The 15,457-nt window shown below is 42.5% G+C and overlaps 1 protein-coding gene across 3 annotated transcripts in view; it reads right to left on the minus strand.

Moving 5' to 3' along the window:
• Positions 1–7,410: 7,410 nt before the first annotated feature.
• Positions 7,411–15,457, minus strand: part of LOC309529048 (dermatan-sulfate epimerase) — a 146,140-nt gene continuing 138,093 nt past the window's right edge. For all 3 annotated transcript variants that reach the window (XM_082216743.1, XM_082216741.1, XM_082216742.1), the window contains 4 exons: positions 14,619–14,872; positions 13,170–13,409; positions 12,136–12,343; positions 7,411–11,102 (listed from right to left, as the gene is read on the minus strand). In XM_082216743.1, the coding sequence (XP_082072869.1) occupies positions 9,341–11,102; positions 12,136–12,343; positions 13,170–13,409; positions 14,619–14,872 (2,464 nt within the window). In that variant the 3' untranslated portion in view covers positions 7,411–9,340. The remainder of the gene's footprint in view (positions 11,103–12,135; positions 12,344–13,169; positions 13,410–14,618; positions 14,873–15,457) is intronic.

Below are 15,457 nucleotides of genomic sequence, written 5' to 3' on the forward strand. Positions count from 1 at the left end.
CGCCAACAACTCACTCACTGAAGCAAAAACGGAACAGCTCCTCCTGCAAATCTTGCTGCATTTAAATGGTCTGAGCTGATCTTTTATTTTATTAGAACCACAAGTGGTAATTATTAATTTCCAAGCAAGCCAAAAAGGGTTAGAGGCAGGATAGCCAATTCTTTTTTTTATGTTATCTTCATAACAATGTTATGTTGGAAGCCAGGGACTGAGCCAGACTGTTTTGTGAATTTAATGGAAGAACCAGGAGAGGCTGGTCCATGCCCTACCAGCCTCAGCCTGCCCTCACTTCTCTTTCTTCCTTACAGCCAGCCAGAGAGTGGCACTGCTTCACAGCTGCAGCATCCTTAGTCTCTGCATTGCCCTTATACAACTGAGCCGGGAGGTAGAGGACGGGTCCAAAACTAGAATTATTTGGTTATGCTTATCATTGGCTCTGGCTCCAAATACTTTTGGGTTCCCTGCTTTCCACCCTAGCAGTCCCAATGGGCAACAGTCACTACTGAGAAGTACATTACACAAGTGTGAGCTCCTTCCAAAATAGTCCCTTCTCCCCCAGCATAGAGTAAGACCACGTTTGATCAGTTAAAAATGGTTTACTTAGAAACTCTCCAAAAGTGAGATTCATTTGCTTTTCCACATATCAGAAAACGTTAACTGGTAAAACTTGGCTTGTTACAGTGGTGAAAGTTATTGGCAAAGGAACACAAGATTGGCTTGTTAGAGCCATGCGGTCTGAGCTGCAGCAACCAGCAAAAAAAACTCTTCACTCAGCTTCTCAGGTAGACTGGGAGAGGACAATAGGCTTGATTACCTTCCTCCCAAGCTGAGAAGGAGTGACCTAGCTAACCCCTTTGTGCATTAATTAGACTTAAACGTGTTGGTTATATGAAGGTTATCCCACACATTGGCTGTTCTGGCTAGGGCTGATGGAAGTTGGGTATTCAACATCTGGAGGGCCATCCCTGGCTTAGAGCTACTGAAAGCTACCAACAATTGGCACAAAATATAGGAAATTTCCTATAAAATATTTAAACTGCAGGTCCATAAATACTTATAGAACATGGCCACAGGAACATATTTGCCTTTTTGAAAACCTGTTCATTAAAGGGTCCCCCCCCCCCACAAGTAGAAACAAATACAAACCACCACACCTTTTCCCTCTGTTTCCCATTCCCCATCCTCTTTTTTTCCTCCAAGCAGTGCCTGGGCCGTTGATCATGCAGCAAAACTTAGTTGAACTTAGCCATATCTTTGCTATCTGCTGTGATTTTAATGTTTCGAGCAACTACTAGCTACCCTGACTTCGGGGAGTGGCAAGATACATATGGTAAAAATTATGCTCATTCAACAGGAAAGAGGATTGTAGAAAAAATACAAATCAGTATGCTCAGAAGAATCAAGTGTTAAGATTTCCTGTTTGCGTGGGAACTGACAAAAGAGGAAGTAGTGACTGGGGTCAAAACGAACTTTATTATTATTAAGCATTCCGCTAGGTGGCCCCTGTGTGCCACGACCTTGGCAATGATGAAACAGGCTGAAAAATGTGCATTTGGCAGATGAGAACACAAGGAGAGACTGGCAGTGAGGATGCAAAGCAAATGCACTGTAAGAACTGGGAACCAGCTAACGATATATAAAATTCAGAACTATATAAAACATGGACCATTAGTTTCCTCCCTCCTCTCTCTCCCCGCCCCCAGCCACGATACAGAAAGATGCAGCACCTGGAGACAGCCTGTTGAGTGGTAGGGAAATGCCAGAACTTTGATCTGAGTCAGCTGAAGAATTTTGCTCACACAATATCCTTGATGACACTTTGATATTTTCACTTCATGACTGCAACATCAAAGCAAGTATTAAACCACTGATCACACATCAAGCTCCTCAGACATTGGCAGAACTTTCAGCAACGGCTGGTTGCTTGTTCAGCAGCAAGTCATCAATTGTCAAGAAATCATGTCATGCAAAGAAAAAGGAAAAAAGGCTTAGGTATGGGTAAACCAGCCTGCTTCAAGGCTGCACATTTCCTCCATATATATATATATATATATATATATATATATATATATATATATATGGAGAGAGAGAGAGAGAGAGAGGAGAGAGAGAGATTCCTACATTGGAAGGGGGTTAGACTACATGATCCTCGGGTCCCTTATAACTCTGCAATTCTATGAATACCCCATCTGTGTTCCTATTTCCTCTTCTCAGAACCATGGAATCAAAGCTGAAATGAACGCTTGCCTTGGATTTTGATGTGGGACCTAGTTTTGGGTTGGAGAATCTCGGACAAGCTTTGGCTGCTCCTGGGCACTAACATCACTAGTCTGAGTTTGGTGCAGACAAAGACACCAGGCACTTGCATTGGATACATGTTTCCCAAAGCAAGGATGGTGCCCTTCAGAAAGTGGTGCCAACAGGGTTTTCTGAGCCCAGTACAAGCAACGAACAATTTGCACAGGGGTTACATTCCTGACTCCTGCATGTGTCAAAGCACGGATAAGCCTATTCTGTCCCTGTTCTGCCCTCTTTTCCGGCCACTTCCAGGTCACCACAATGTGCACACTTGATCTCTCTGACTTCACTCAATGGCACTGAGAGCTGGGAGCAGCTAGGTTGACTCATCTCAACTGAAATTGTAAGGAAGTTACAAGGGCTAGAGACTTTTTTAAAAAAGAAAAAGAAAGCTGATAGCCTGAGGTCCCTCTTGGCTATGGGACCTAGTACATCTGAACCCCCTGTGGCGGCCCTGTCTTCAGATGCTGGAGATTGAACCTGGGGGGGGGGGTGAGACCTGCAGCCATCCAGATGTTGTTGAACTCTATTCCCCATCAGCCACATCAGCATGGCCAATGATCAGCAATGATGGGAATTGTAGTCCAGCAACATCCGGAGACCCACAGGGTCACTACCCCCTGCTTTAATTGCATTCCCTCTTTGGTTGAACAGTAAGGTTCTGATTAATATGTTAAACAAAACCATTCCATGTGTGCCATAAAGCTATGGAAGGAAAATCTGAAAGTGTCTCTGATGGTATTTAATACATGAATGGAAAAGTCTCCACCCTGCTTTTGAAACGAAGCATTCAGAATTGCCATGTTGTCAGCCGCTCTTTCCTGACAAGTTTAGAATACGCAAGTTTGTATACGTAATGTTTAGTTGCATGAAAGAAAAAGCTGGGGCTTTCCTGGGGGGGGGGGGGACAACAACATTGACGTTGACCAAGCAGAAGGATATTAACAGCAGTTAATTGGCCCGTTCCAAAAGGAGCTGATATTTTCCAAAGTAAACTTTTAGGGAGAAGACAACTTAACCAGGAAGCTTTAGTTTGTCAAAGGAACTGAAAAGTGACTAGACATTACTACACACCTCTGCATCCATTTCACAGAATACATACGCACTTCTCTGTGTGTGCAGAACAAAATCTTACTCACTACGCTTACTATTTATTTTTTTGAAACAGGATTTAAGAAAATGGACAGAATGTTCATGTGTGGTGCCAATTATTCATTCAAGGCCTTAATTCATTCAAGGCCTTATAAGAACTCCTCAGATTTACCAGTTATGCTTCAATACAACACCAGGGCTGAGGCCAAAATAAAACGAACTCTTCACATTGAGTTGGGAGTGTGAAAGGGCAGGCCCAGATCTGATGCTTGTGAATAATCTGCATTTTCACACACATTTGCATTCTGTGACCAACGTCTGACTCCTTTTAGAATAAGCTGTATTTATTTCTGCCTCTTCCTTGCCAGCTTATTAAAATTAGCAGATATTAAGTTATTAAACCTCTTATGAAAACAGTGACTTATAAGAGCATCTGTGATCAACAGGTTTTATTGCACTATATAATGGAAGCATTTCTCTCGGGCATATGTAAAATTATCATATTCATAAGTTTCCTATGAGGCACAAACACACTCTGCATTCTTTTCTCGAATCAAATCAAATGTAGTGGGAGTATCCTTAAAGTACTGATGTTTCAGTAATGACTTGATTCTGAGCTTCAGGCAATCCAAATAAGGGAAAGCCTATTATTAATATAATTTCTATTGGGTGAAGTGGCCCACCTCACAGTAGACATTAAAGTAACAGTAAAAAGTGGAAGGCGGTTAATAATCAAGGCTGCAATCCTAAATTATGGCTGGCAGCGGTGTGGCTTGGCGAAGTAGTGTACCCAGTGATGCACCCACAGCCCCAGCACTCGTGCCAGAAGGTGGGAGCAGGAAAAATGCCCCTACACTGTGCCAGCTCCCAGGCTGGTACTGCAGAGTCCCAGATCAGACCCGTCGCCATTGCCTGACAGCAGCAGAGTCCACACAGGAGCTGCTGAATCCTGTGTCAGCCCAGCCAGGATCTCCACTAGCTACTTCAACCCACCATTGGAGTGGCTACATTGGATTCCTCCTTTACACTGCAACTCAACCAACAGAGGAGGCTGACAAAGCCAGGCAGAGCTGAGCCTCAGGACACTTCCTCTGGCCCCACAAGGAGTTGGGGACACACTGCTATAATTATGTATTGGATGAACCCATCCAATGTCATCTGCATTTATTTCAGGCACCAAAAATACTCATGCTATCTCTGTTACAACCCACACATTGACAGAAACAGCTTAGGACCACAGTACCTCAAGGACTACCTCTCTCCATATGAACTGACCTACACCCTGTGATAATCACCTGAAGCCCTCCTTCATGTGCCCCCTCCAAAACATGTCTTGAGGGTCCTTTTTTGCAGTGAACCCATTTGTACAATGCCCTCCCCAGGGAAGCTTGCTTGATGCCTTCATTATATAGCTTTAAGCAACAGATGGAAACGTCTCTCTTCAACCATGCCTTGGACCGATAAACATTCTACAGTGGTACCTCAGGTTACAGACACTTCAGGTTACAGACTCCGCTAACCTTGGGTTAAGAACTTTGCTTCAGGATGAGAACAGAAATCCTTCTCTGGCGATGCGGTGGCAGCAGGAGGCCCCATTAGCTAAAGTGGTGCTTCAGGTTAAGAACAGTTTCACGTTAAGAATGGATTTCCGGAACTAATTAAGTATGTAACCAGAGGTACCACTGTATTGCCTTAAAAAAAAAATGGGGGTGGGGGGTTAATAGTTTGCTTTTCTTTTATGATTTATTTTGTATTCTGATTTTGTATTTTTATGTTGTGATCTTCGCATGAAGGGCAGTATACACATTGAATAAATTAATAACAATAAACATTTGGAGCTCTGGAAATACGCCTGGTAAATTTATCTGCTACTATGATTAGAAGGAATTGTGATTGTATGGTCTCCACATTTTTGTCCGTATTATGAAAGACCACAGGGAAAATGTATAAGTTTCAAGATACTTCAACCACATAAATAGCCATTCTTGTGGAGTCAGGTTGTCTGAAGTTTTCACACATCCACTAAGGCAACTGTAAACTAGAAGTGGCTGATGAACCAATTTCTGGATGGAGTCATTCAACTTTATGCTGGAGTCACATTGCATAATTCAACGTATGATAATGGGTTAACACAAATGTACTTCTGCACACGAACATCTGTTAACAATTAAAGGTAAAACAAAACTGGTGTTGCTTAAGGAGAAGGCAGCATTCCCATTTGATTTTCCGTACTTCTATATTTCCCTTGAAAAATATAGTTCCTCAGTATTACCAAAATATTCATTTTTTAAAAAAATAACACTTTTATAATAAAGGACTTTCACTATTGTGAATGTAAATTAAAATTTATGACTGAACCTTGCCAAACGACAAGGAACACTACCATAGTGCGGGAGGCCAATACTCCAATGCCTTACTGACACAGTTTGGAAGAATATGCATGCTGAATATTTTCGCTAACAGAGAAGTTTGTTTGAACAGCTATCAAATTTCCTAAGGACAAAAGCATCTGCTCCCATATTTTGTCTGCAAAATCTAGAAGTTATGAGATCTTACTTGTCCGCAAAATTTAGAACCTAGATGCTGCTAGTCTTAGAGCCATCCTTCATTTCTTACCCCAAATCCACCCTAAAGCTGAAGCAAGTAAATATCAATATCTCATTTACTTATCTCCTGGGAAGGGCAGGGTATAAATTCAATAAATAATAGCTATGCAGTATACATGATTATTTGCATAGTCACATTTACAGTAAGAACTCACGGCTGAGTGATCGTGACACGGCCAACTTTGTCTTGTGATTAACGGCTGAAGTGGGATGTGAATCACAGTCATGTTGTTTGTGCACTAGTTCAAAAATAGCATCAGAGAATGTGATCAGCATATAGCATCCTACAAGTCTGTTGAAATATAAAATAAAACTTCATCTGCTGGCATCCTTGAATAGCATTTTCCAACATGCCTTCTTTAAACTCCTGCTTTCAGCCTATCTACATCTGCTTTTCTATTCTCCCTTTTGTAATGCACTGACCTCATTTTAACAGTATGGATGGCTGTTCACCTGATAAATCAATTACCAACAGAAGTCTTCATGATGGCCCTCTAGAGTTTTAAACATATCATTCATATATCCTCAAGAAATGTCATTTGATTGTTTTTCATAATACACAAGTTGACCGATTCTTCAGAACTAATACACTGAGCAGTGCTGTCTATCCAAAGGTTCTTTTTATAAATGCCCAAATTTGTTTCCATTAAACAAATATGCATATATTCAGTTTAGGTTGAGATCCTATGGCCCATGGGAGGGCACCACAGGGGCCAAATGGTACTAGGAATTTCTGACCTGAGAGACAGAGATCCAATGTTTAACTCTTCCCCTGACTAAAGAAATCTCCATGACCCTGGTCCTGCTGGTGTTGGAGCTCAGACATTGGTAGGGCCAAAAAGGGTGCCCTATTAGTAGAGGAGCGGAGGAAGCTTGGATCCAAAGTGTTTCCAAGCCCCAACATACCCCCAAACAAAAGAAAACATTACATTGACTCAGGAACTGGTACTGTATAAATCAGATCCCAGAAGGGAAGTGGATAAGGTGGAAGAACTGCTTTGGGATTTCTCTCCTTCCTCCACCCCTGCAGAATTGGAGCATTAGTGCACAATTATTTTGTATCCACTCTTAAGTTTCCAAAAATGATTTTTACAAGGGCAAAAGCTGGAGAACAGTAAGAGCAAAGGAGACTGGAACCATGGGAGGAAAGACAAATTGTACAGTTCATGGGAAACTTCCCCAGACATATTCAAATACTATTGCACAACTATGAGAGATTTTTCTTAAATAAATAAGTCTTTTTTAAAAAATAGAAATTCGGGTTTTTAAAAAGCAAAAGCTGTTGGAAGTTTTCTTCTATCTTGAACAACAAATTATGTGAGGTCAATGTGCATAAAATAAGAAATCAGATGTTCCTTATTGTATGGATGCACAACAAAAGAAGAAAAATCAAGCAAAAGTTTGAGATACCACAGACATGTATAATCTCTTTATTTAGCAAAATGCATTTGGAAAAAGTACTGTATATTCTTCAATGTGTACAATAAAAACCATTTCCTCAACTCATCTTCATTTTCAAATGCCTTGGATTTAAATATCATCCCCACGATTCCTGCATGCAAGAGAGGCACATTCATTAATTGCAGAAGCGATGTCTTTTCTTGTTTCAGGAACTTCTAGATACATACAGGGCCAATATCCTAAAAACTGGGAGGAGCAAGGGCCTCATTAATCAGTTAATCTCAGAAAGTTTCCCCACAGAAAGACTGCTAAGAACATATAAAGAACTCTGCTGGATCAGACCAAAGGCCCATCTAGTCTAGCATCTATTCACAGTGGTCAACTAAATGTCTATGGCATCTAGAATCCCACCTAGAAATAATTCCACAAAAATGTACATTATCCTATACATTTCACCCACACTCCCAATACAAACATTCCCAACTGGATAGCACTTTGGTATAGATGGGGCTGAGCACCCATCATGAGCACCCCTGTTCCCTTTTCCCCAGTTACCTAATGCATTCCCCTGGCTTCTTCAGGAAAGCTAAGCTCTGGCTCATATAAAATCATGTCATTGCAGAGATAGAAGGGGCCGTGAGGGTCATCTACTTGAACATGAAACATTTGCTGACTGGCAACAGATTATGTGAACTGACACTAGTGAAACTCAGGGCTCGTCCACAATTTTGTGTCTAGAAAGCACAGGTCTGAGTGGTTATTCGCTTGACTTGCACTTTCTAGGCAAACGTTTGAGGGGTTTTTCCCTTGCCCTGCTCTTTAGTGCCAAGTCAAAGCAAACGTCAATCCAGAGAAAACCCAAATTGCTGTGTGCTCTGATTGAGCACCAAAGAGTTTTCCCTGGGGGGAAAGCGACAGGACAAGAAGAAGCGTGGCTAAGCCTTCACTTGAGAGGATCTTACAAAATTATTGATGGCTTGTTGTGTATGTTACAACATATGAATCATCCCTCAATTAGGCAGGCGTTAAGTGATGAAAATGCAAGCGTGTGCCAGCGCAAAGATACCTTAGTTGTCTCATTCAAGATTTTATTTATGGGCCCAGCTGCCTCTGCATTGCACTGACCAAATAACATGAGCTCGCTGCTCTTTCCTTCCAGCATAAATGGGGAAAAGGAGAAATGACAGCATTTGGCTTATGGTGTCATAACTTCCCATTTAAGCTTTCACACACTTTAGGGTTTTGATGCTCCAGGAGCTGTTAGTTAGCCTAAACTGGCATTCTGCTTACAAAGATTGGAAGAAGGATCTTGCATAGTCTTGACTGGAGGTGGGGGCAAGGCAAGCAGCACTTTCTGTTACTGGCGATAGAGAGAAAATGATAGTGATACTGACAGGAAGTGCTATACAGTAGTGCCTGCATTTTAAGACAGGTAAGCAGTAAGACGCAACAAATAATCAATAGCACTTCTCATCACCCTCCCTTCATATAATTATCTCTGGCTAGACAGAAAGGATGAAATACTTTGGCTAAAAACCTTGCTGCATGTGTGAACAGCCAGTTTGGGGGACTGTTAAAATAGTTACATATTTAAAAAAAACTTCACAAAAGTTATGGAACAACTCATCTGAGAGATATAATTTCTCTATTGAAGAAGGAAATGTAATGCCACATACTGAGTTCAGAACAAGGACATGTAACATTCATTCTTAGGACAAATGCGACTTGACCCATATCTAGGTGGTACTTTGAGATATGTGTTCAGTGCCCCAATGCCCATTAACTTTATCTTCTCTGGCTACAATAATTCAATAATCCCACAAGGGTTTCTGGAATGTGTCAGAAGATGAACAAAATATATTCTGGCCCTATTAGGCTTAATGCTTTGCATAGACATATCTAATCACAGAATGGTGAAGTAGCAATCACTGGGGTTTTTATTGCTAGCATTGTGACTGAGAACAAGAGGAATACAGCCACAATAATATACAGCTGTCAATTAGCAAGATCGCATAAAGACATCTTTGGCTATGCAGGCTCTTGGCTTTCTGGAACCAAGTGAGTTGCATGGCTAGCATGACAAAGAAAATAACAATGTTCAGAATGAGGAAGAGTCGGGTGTAAGATGCTGACATTGAAGGAGCACTGCTTCGAGCAGTTGCCAGCATCTGTGCAAGACCAGATCGGCCTTTGAATAACACACTTTCCTTGTGTTTCCCATATGTAATATCTGCAAAATCAAGAAAATCTTTCATTTCCTCATCTTCATCCACAGGCAATTCTTTCTGAGCCAAAGTCTGCGCCTTCTGTCGAACTTTTCTTTCATTCACTTCAATCTGTGCAAAAATGTCGGGACCAGCATCAACGTACTTATAGCCTTTAGCCATCTTTCTGCTCTTCTTTGCTTTGCCTTGCTGCTGCTGCTGCTGTTGCGAGATTGCAAATATCCTGTCAATGGCCTCCTCCGTCTGCCTTTTATCTGAAAACCGCAGCAGGCGCTCAGCTGTCTTTCTGAAGCTGTCTGTGTTCCGCACACGGGAAAGTATCTGTTTCTCTAGCTGCTGGAAGACAGGCTTGAAATGCTGAATGTTCTTTTCTACTATCCCCATGTAGTCTCTGACTTCTGATACCGGGGGGCTGGTAATAGCTGAGGCTTGGTCGAACAGAACTTTATGGCGGTCTGCAATAACTTGTGCAAAGACAGAGCGGCTTTTATCCTCACCGGTCCATAAATAGACAGCATAGGCATGTTCATCGGTTGTTATGAAGACATCTAATTGCTGAGAATCCCCATGGACGCTGAAGCTTTGGACCTCAATGGAAGGCCCAATAAAGAGGTACACAGCTCTCGTGACTGGGGCTCGCAGGTGAGTCGTGACATTCACATAGTTTGTCCCATTGTAAGGGTAGCCTCTGGGATACATTCTTGAGGCAATGACAGCTTTTTCACTGTAGCCAGTGTCATCCATCCAGTACATCTTGTACATTCCATCTCGTTGCCTAATGAAGGCCCCGTGGACATCGTCAATAACCGTTTCCTCAAAAGGCACATCCACATTGTGGAAGAAGCTGGCTACTGTCTCCAAGGGGCTACCATCGTCAATAAGTATTTGGTCCACTAGCAAGAGGAGCTGGGGGTGTATAAGTAACAGGTTTCTTTGGAGGCTTTTCAGTTTTAGTTTGGGGTTGTACGCACCCACTCCTTCACCCCTGATGAAGATGATCCCACTTCTTTCCATAGCAGCAACCACTCTCCCTTGGCAATCTGCAGCCAAGTCATGTTTATATTTCAACCACTTTGATGAGCAGTCTTCAGTAACTTGCCCTTCCCAGGGGTAAAAACAGCTCTTTGACACAGCTGGAGAAAACATCAGTGCATTGTTTAAAAATGTGTATTTTGGTCCATACAGAGCTTCTGTTATGAAAGGTACACCATTGGGGGCAAAAGTGAAGGAGTTCTGATCTGGGTGTTCGTGGCCAGCATTGAAGTTCCTCCAGCCTTTTATCCAGTCTTTGTATTTATTTTGGTGAACAATATCATATATTGCACGTCCTCCCAGTTTTCCTGATTTGAAGGAGAGGAAAGGTCTGTTGACTTCGGCCGGCAGTGCACTTCCGTATGTTACAACTCCCCAGTCCTCAAAATAATGCAGTTTTGGAATGCCATAGTCTGGAGGAGGTACTAAACCCAGGCTTGCATCATACCTTTCCAAAAATAAAAATAAAAGAATGACAATAATTGGCATTAATTATTCATCTCTTTTGATTTTCTCAGATATCAAGTCACTCTTAATTAGTTAAATATTAGTAAGTAACAATATTCCGTTCTCTAACCATCCTTGCTGAAGCATACTGTCCTGATTATATGCAGATTTTGCTTATCTATAAGCAGGAATTATAGTATCTTACACTACAGGAACTCACATGATCTAGAATATCTGCAAACAACTAGGGAGGGCAATATTTCAGATGGGGAAGATTCAGGGAAGAGCAGTCATGAAAAGCTCCAGTCCTTGACACTGGGGATGGGGCCAAATAAGAATTTGTGAACTTCCCATTAGAAAAGAAGCATTTCTCCATTTCAAGGCAGGTTCAGACCCCTTTAAATGTGTATCTTGCTCAAAATGGAATTTGCCCTCCCAACCTAGACCACCAAGCCAGGACTCCCACTTTCCAAAGTTAATAAAACATACAAACAAACCTACTTCTAAGAATGAGGAGGAGGTATCCCACAGTAAGGAAGACTCACTAGACAAAGGAGAAGCCTTGCTGGAGCTATCCAGATATAATGCTCCTAAGTATATTCATGAACATCATTTTCTGCTGGGGATCATGGGGTTTGTAGTCTTCTCTGTTTCCTGAGCTGAATATATAATACCTACAAACCTCTGTGATCTGACAGTAAAAGATAATTTTGTACATACTCAGGAGCCTAATTTCCAGCCAATGGCAGACCCCTCAAGGCTTCTTCTGTGCCATAAGTTGATTATTATTCTTTTGCAGGGGCAGGGGGCAGGTTGGGGCTGGGGTTTGCACAAAATCATTGCAATTTTTTTCTTCAGTTTTCATTAGATACTGCTTTCATAATTTCAAAATTTATTCCAAGTTCATAAGGACGTTAATTCCATGCCAGTCAGTTTTTGTCCAAGGTAGCACATGAACAGAGTACAATATTCTTACATACATTGGCAGAGGACCCTCAAAAGTCTCTCTGCATTGGGATTTGTTTGTCTCGTACCAGAGAAATTCAGTGTGAAGCGTGCACCAACGCTGTCCTTTGGATGGTGTCCCTGGGCCTTCAAGCACTCGGTTCCTCCTTATCTGATCAGCCAACCAATTTCCACTACCATTGCGCATAACGAACTTGTCCAGGAACACCAACTGGCTCTCTGGTCCATAAAACCAATTGTAGTTGGAATCTGCAATAGCAACTGTCCTTTGGAATCCTACGAGGAAAAGTAAAATCAGACAAGTATCCATGTAAGCACATTACTCAACACTGCATATTTGAGTAAAGAGATTGGAGTGTCCTGCTGAAGTCAGAGGGAGTCCTTGGGAATTAAAGATTTCCAGGATTCTAACTATGCTCTTGAATGTTTTATCTAGCATGCAATCGATTTAAGAAAAGAGTTTCAACAGACACCCTCTTTTTTGTTAATCTCAAACCCAACAATATAAAGTTGTGAAGTGGTATTGCCTCAGTTAAATGTACACGTATGAGAATATTTGTGTTGTAACAGGCATTCTAATAAGGATGATTTGCCTGGTTTAATAAATTGTGGTCCAACTTCATAGTCTAGTTGCAGCAGGAAGATCCATACCACAATATTAACACCCTTTTCAGCAGGAGCGCCTTCCTGGTAGGGTAGAGGTGCAGCAATAGCCTCCCAGCAGCGGCACTGCTAGTTACCTGGGGGCGGAGAGGCAAGTTGGGCAAATGGGCAAGCTGAATGGGCAAACAGGCAAGAAAAGCAGAAAGTGCTTTCTACATTTAAAAATGCACTTTTGGATCCAACCCAAATATTCTGGATCACTTTGATCCAGAGAATCCTCTATGTGTGCAGAAACAGATTTTTAGGTGTGATTGCACTATGTGTATCACTTGACAGCTGGTTGGTGCTGCTCAGCTCCAGCAGCACTTATCTCCTGTTAGGAGGGGCTACAGTTTGATACTGGCATGCAGCCTGCCACTGTACACAAGAATCTCACAACTTGGGGCTTTATCTAAAGACCCATTGGTCATTTATTTTGAAGCCGATTTGAGCTGCTTACCTGGCAGAACTGTCCTGTACATAAAAGCAAAATGTTCTTTAAGCCAGGGGTGTTTAAAGTGGTTAATGTCAAAGTGCCTTTGAACAAGGAACATGTATTGGAAAAGGGATCTGGTGGTGTAGCTGCCATACGCTACTCCTTCGTAGAGAGATCCATCTGTCACTTCCTGAAGCAGAACTATAGACTTTTCCATGATTGCAAGGACTTGCTTAGTCCACAGGTATGCTTCCTGAAGATAACCTGGAAGGTAATATTGAGAATATTATACCAAATAGAGATACGATCTATAAAATGTCATTTTTAAACACAGATATAAAAAATTACACATACTAGTTTATGACCAGGATGGAAAGTATTCAATGGAAATATCCAAACTGAAAGTGGCAAGGAATTCAGCTTCCCCTGAATATCAGCTTTCGTTAAAAATGAATTATTCCAAAACCTCAAGTGAAGGCCAGGGGCATGATCCATCTTCCTACTTATGTGAGTTGGCTGCTTCTGCTCCAAGCAGCAGTTACTTACATGCAGGCTTGGTGAGGTGTATTAAGCTGGATCCATATATAGGAGACAAGCCTTTGATAGCATGTATTGCCCAGGTTTTCTGCCAAGTGATCATGCCTGGCCAATGACCAGTGGTTGTCAGTGACTGACTAAACGAAAGGTCATGGGTTTGTGGTGGATAGCTCAAGGAAGATGCAACTCAGTGTGGATCAGTGGAGAAAAAGGCAAAATCCATGCTAGGGTTGATTAAGGGAGGGAAGGCAAATGTGATGCACCACTTAAATCAATATTTAAAGTGGCTGGATTTCATGGAATCATACTATGTACAATTCCGGTCTATCCAACTCAAAAACAACCAGGAAACCAGCAGAAAAAGACAACCAAATTGATCAAGGGGTTGAAACCCTTCCCCACAAAGAAAGGCTAAAGCAGTTGGGACTTTTTAGTTTAGAAAAATAGGCAAATGATAAAGGAGGTTTATACAGTTTTACAGGGTGTGGAATAAATGGACAGAGATAATTTTTTCTCCCTCTATTATATCACATGTTATATGCTTCCCATTCAAGCTGTTTTACAAAACATACAGGATAAATAAATTACTTGCAAATTCTTTCTGAAGCAGCTAGCTTATTCAGTAACACTTCTCAAGGCGCTGTCCTGAAAATAAACTAAAGCTGCAATCCTAATCACGGCTACCTGGCAGTAAACCCAGATGACTTCAGTAACTGAGAAGTAAGTTATTACTGTGCTGTAAATCAATGTAAGTGGAAGGCAGTTGTATTCTGCCTACTTGAGGCAGGTTCCAACATACCCTTTCCAGTTGGCTGCACTAGCTGTTGATTATCAAGCAACTGTATCAACTTCTGAAACTTTTGTTCACAACTAGAAAACGCTACTGATTCAATCATGCTTTTTTAAAAAACGACTCTCTCATTGTTCAGCACATACCTTGATTCATCAGAACCAGGCTTCCTGCCAGCAAGGCCACGCAGTTGGTTGGCTGGTGGTTGTGCAGGTACTGGAATCCCCATCCCCGCCTGTATGATGCTTCATACATGTATCCTGAGGCATTGGCAATCACCTCAAGAAATCTTTCCTGCTGGGACTTGCTAAGATAGTTGTACAAGAAATCATAAGCAGTGGCAAATCCAACCAAAGAGTGAGCGAGAGGGACCTCATCCCACGGTGCATCCTTCACCAGCCTGTGGAAGACAAGAGAAGGGTCAACTCTATTCATTTTAGTCATACGGTATTGTCAGGGGTTCAGGAGCAGAGACGCAGAGAAGGCAGGAAGCAGAGAGCGAGGGGGAGGAATCCGAAGGGAAAATGAGTGATGATGACGACCCGAGATCTCCAAGCCTAAGCAGTGAGTCAGAGGACTCCCAAAAGGGAGCCCCAGTGAGCAGAGCAAGGGGGGGATCCGGGGGGACACCCCAGGAGGAAGGGAACAGAGGAGATTCAGAGAGTAGCAGCTGGAAGTCGGGACCCACGCTCATAACTGAGGGCGGCAGCAGCTGGAAGTCGGGACCCACGCTCAAGACTGAGAGCAGCAGGGAGGAAGGTAGCCAGGCATCGGGTTCCGGAGGCTGTCAGCAGGAGGGAGGGCACGAGTCAGGGGTGGTCACGCCCTCCTCAGAGAGCGAGGCAACGGTTAAGAGGAAAGTAGAGAGTTGGGCGCGCGCGCCAAGTTCAAATGCAGCGGAAGCTGGAGCAGTAAGCAGCCCGGAGAGTGAGCCAGGTCCCAAAGCCCGCCGCAAGGAGGCAGAAGGATCAGGGGGGTCAGCGTC

Source organism: Podarcis vaucheri (assembly GCF_965113315.1).
Source record: "Podarcis vaucheri genome assembly, chromosome: 3".
Lineage (NCBI taxonomy): Eukaryota > Metazoa > Chordata > Lepidosauria > Squamata > Lacertidae > Podarcis > Podarcis vaucheri.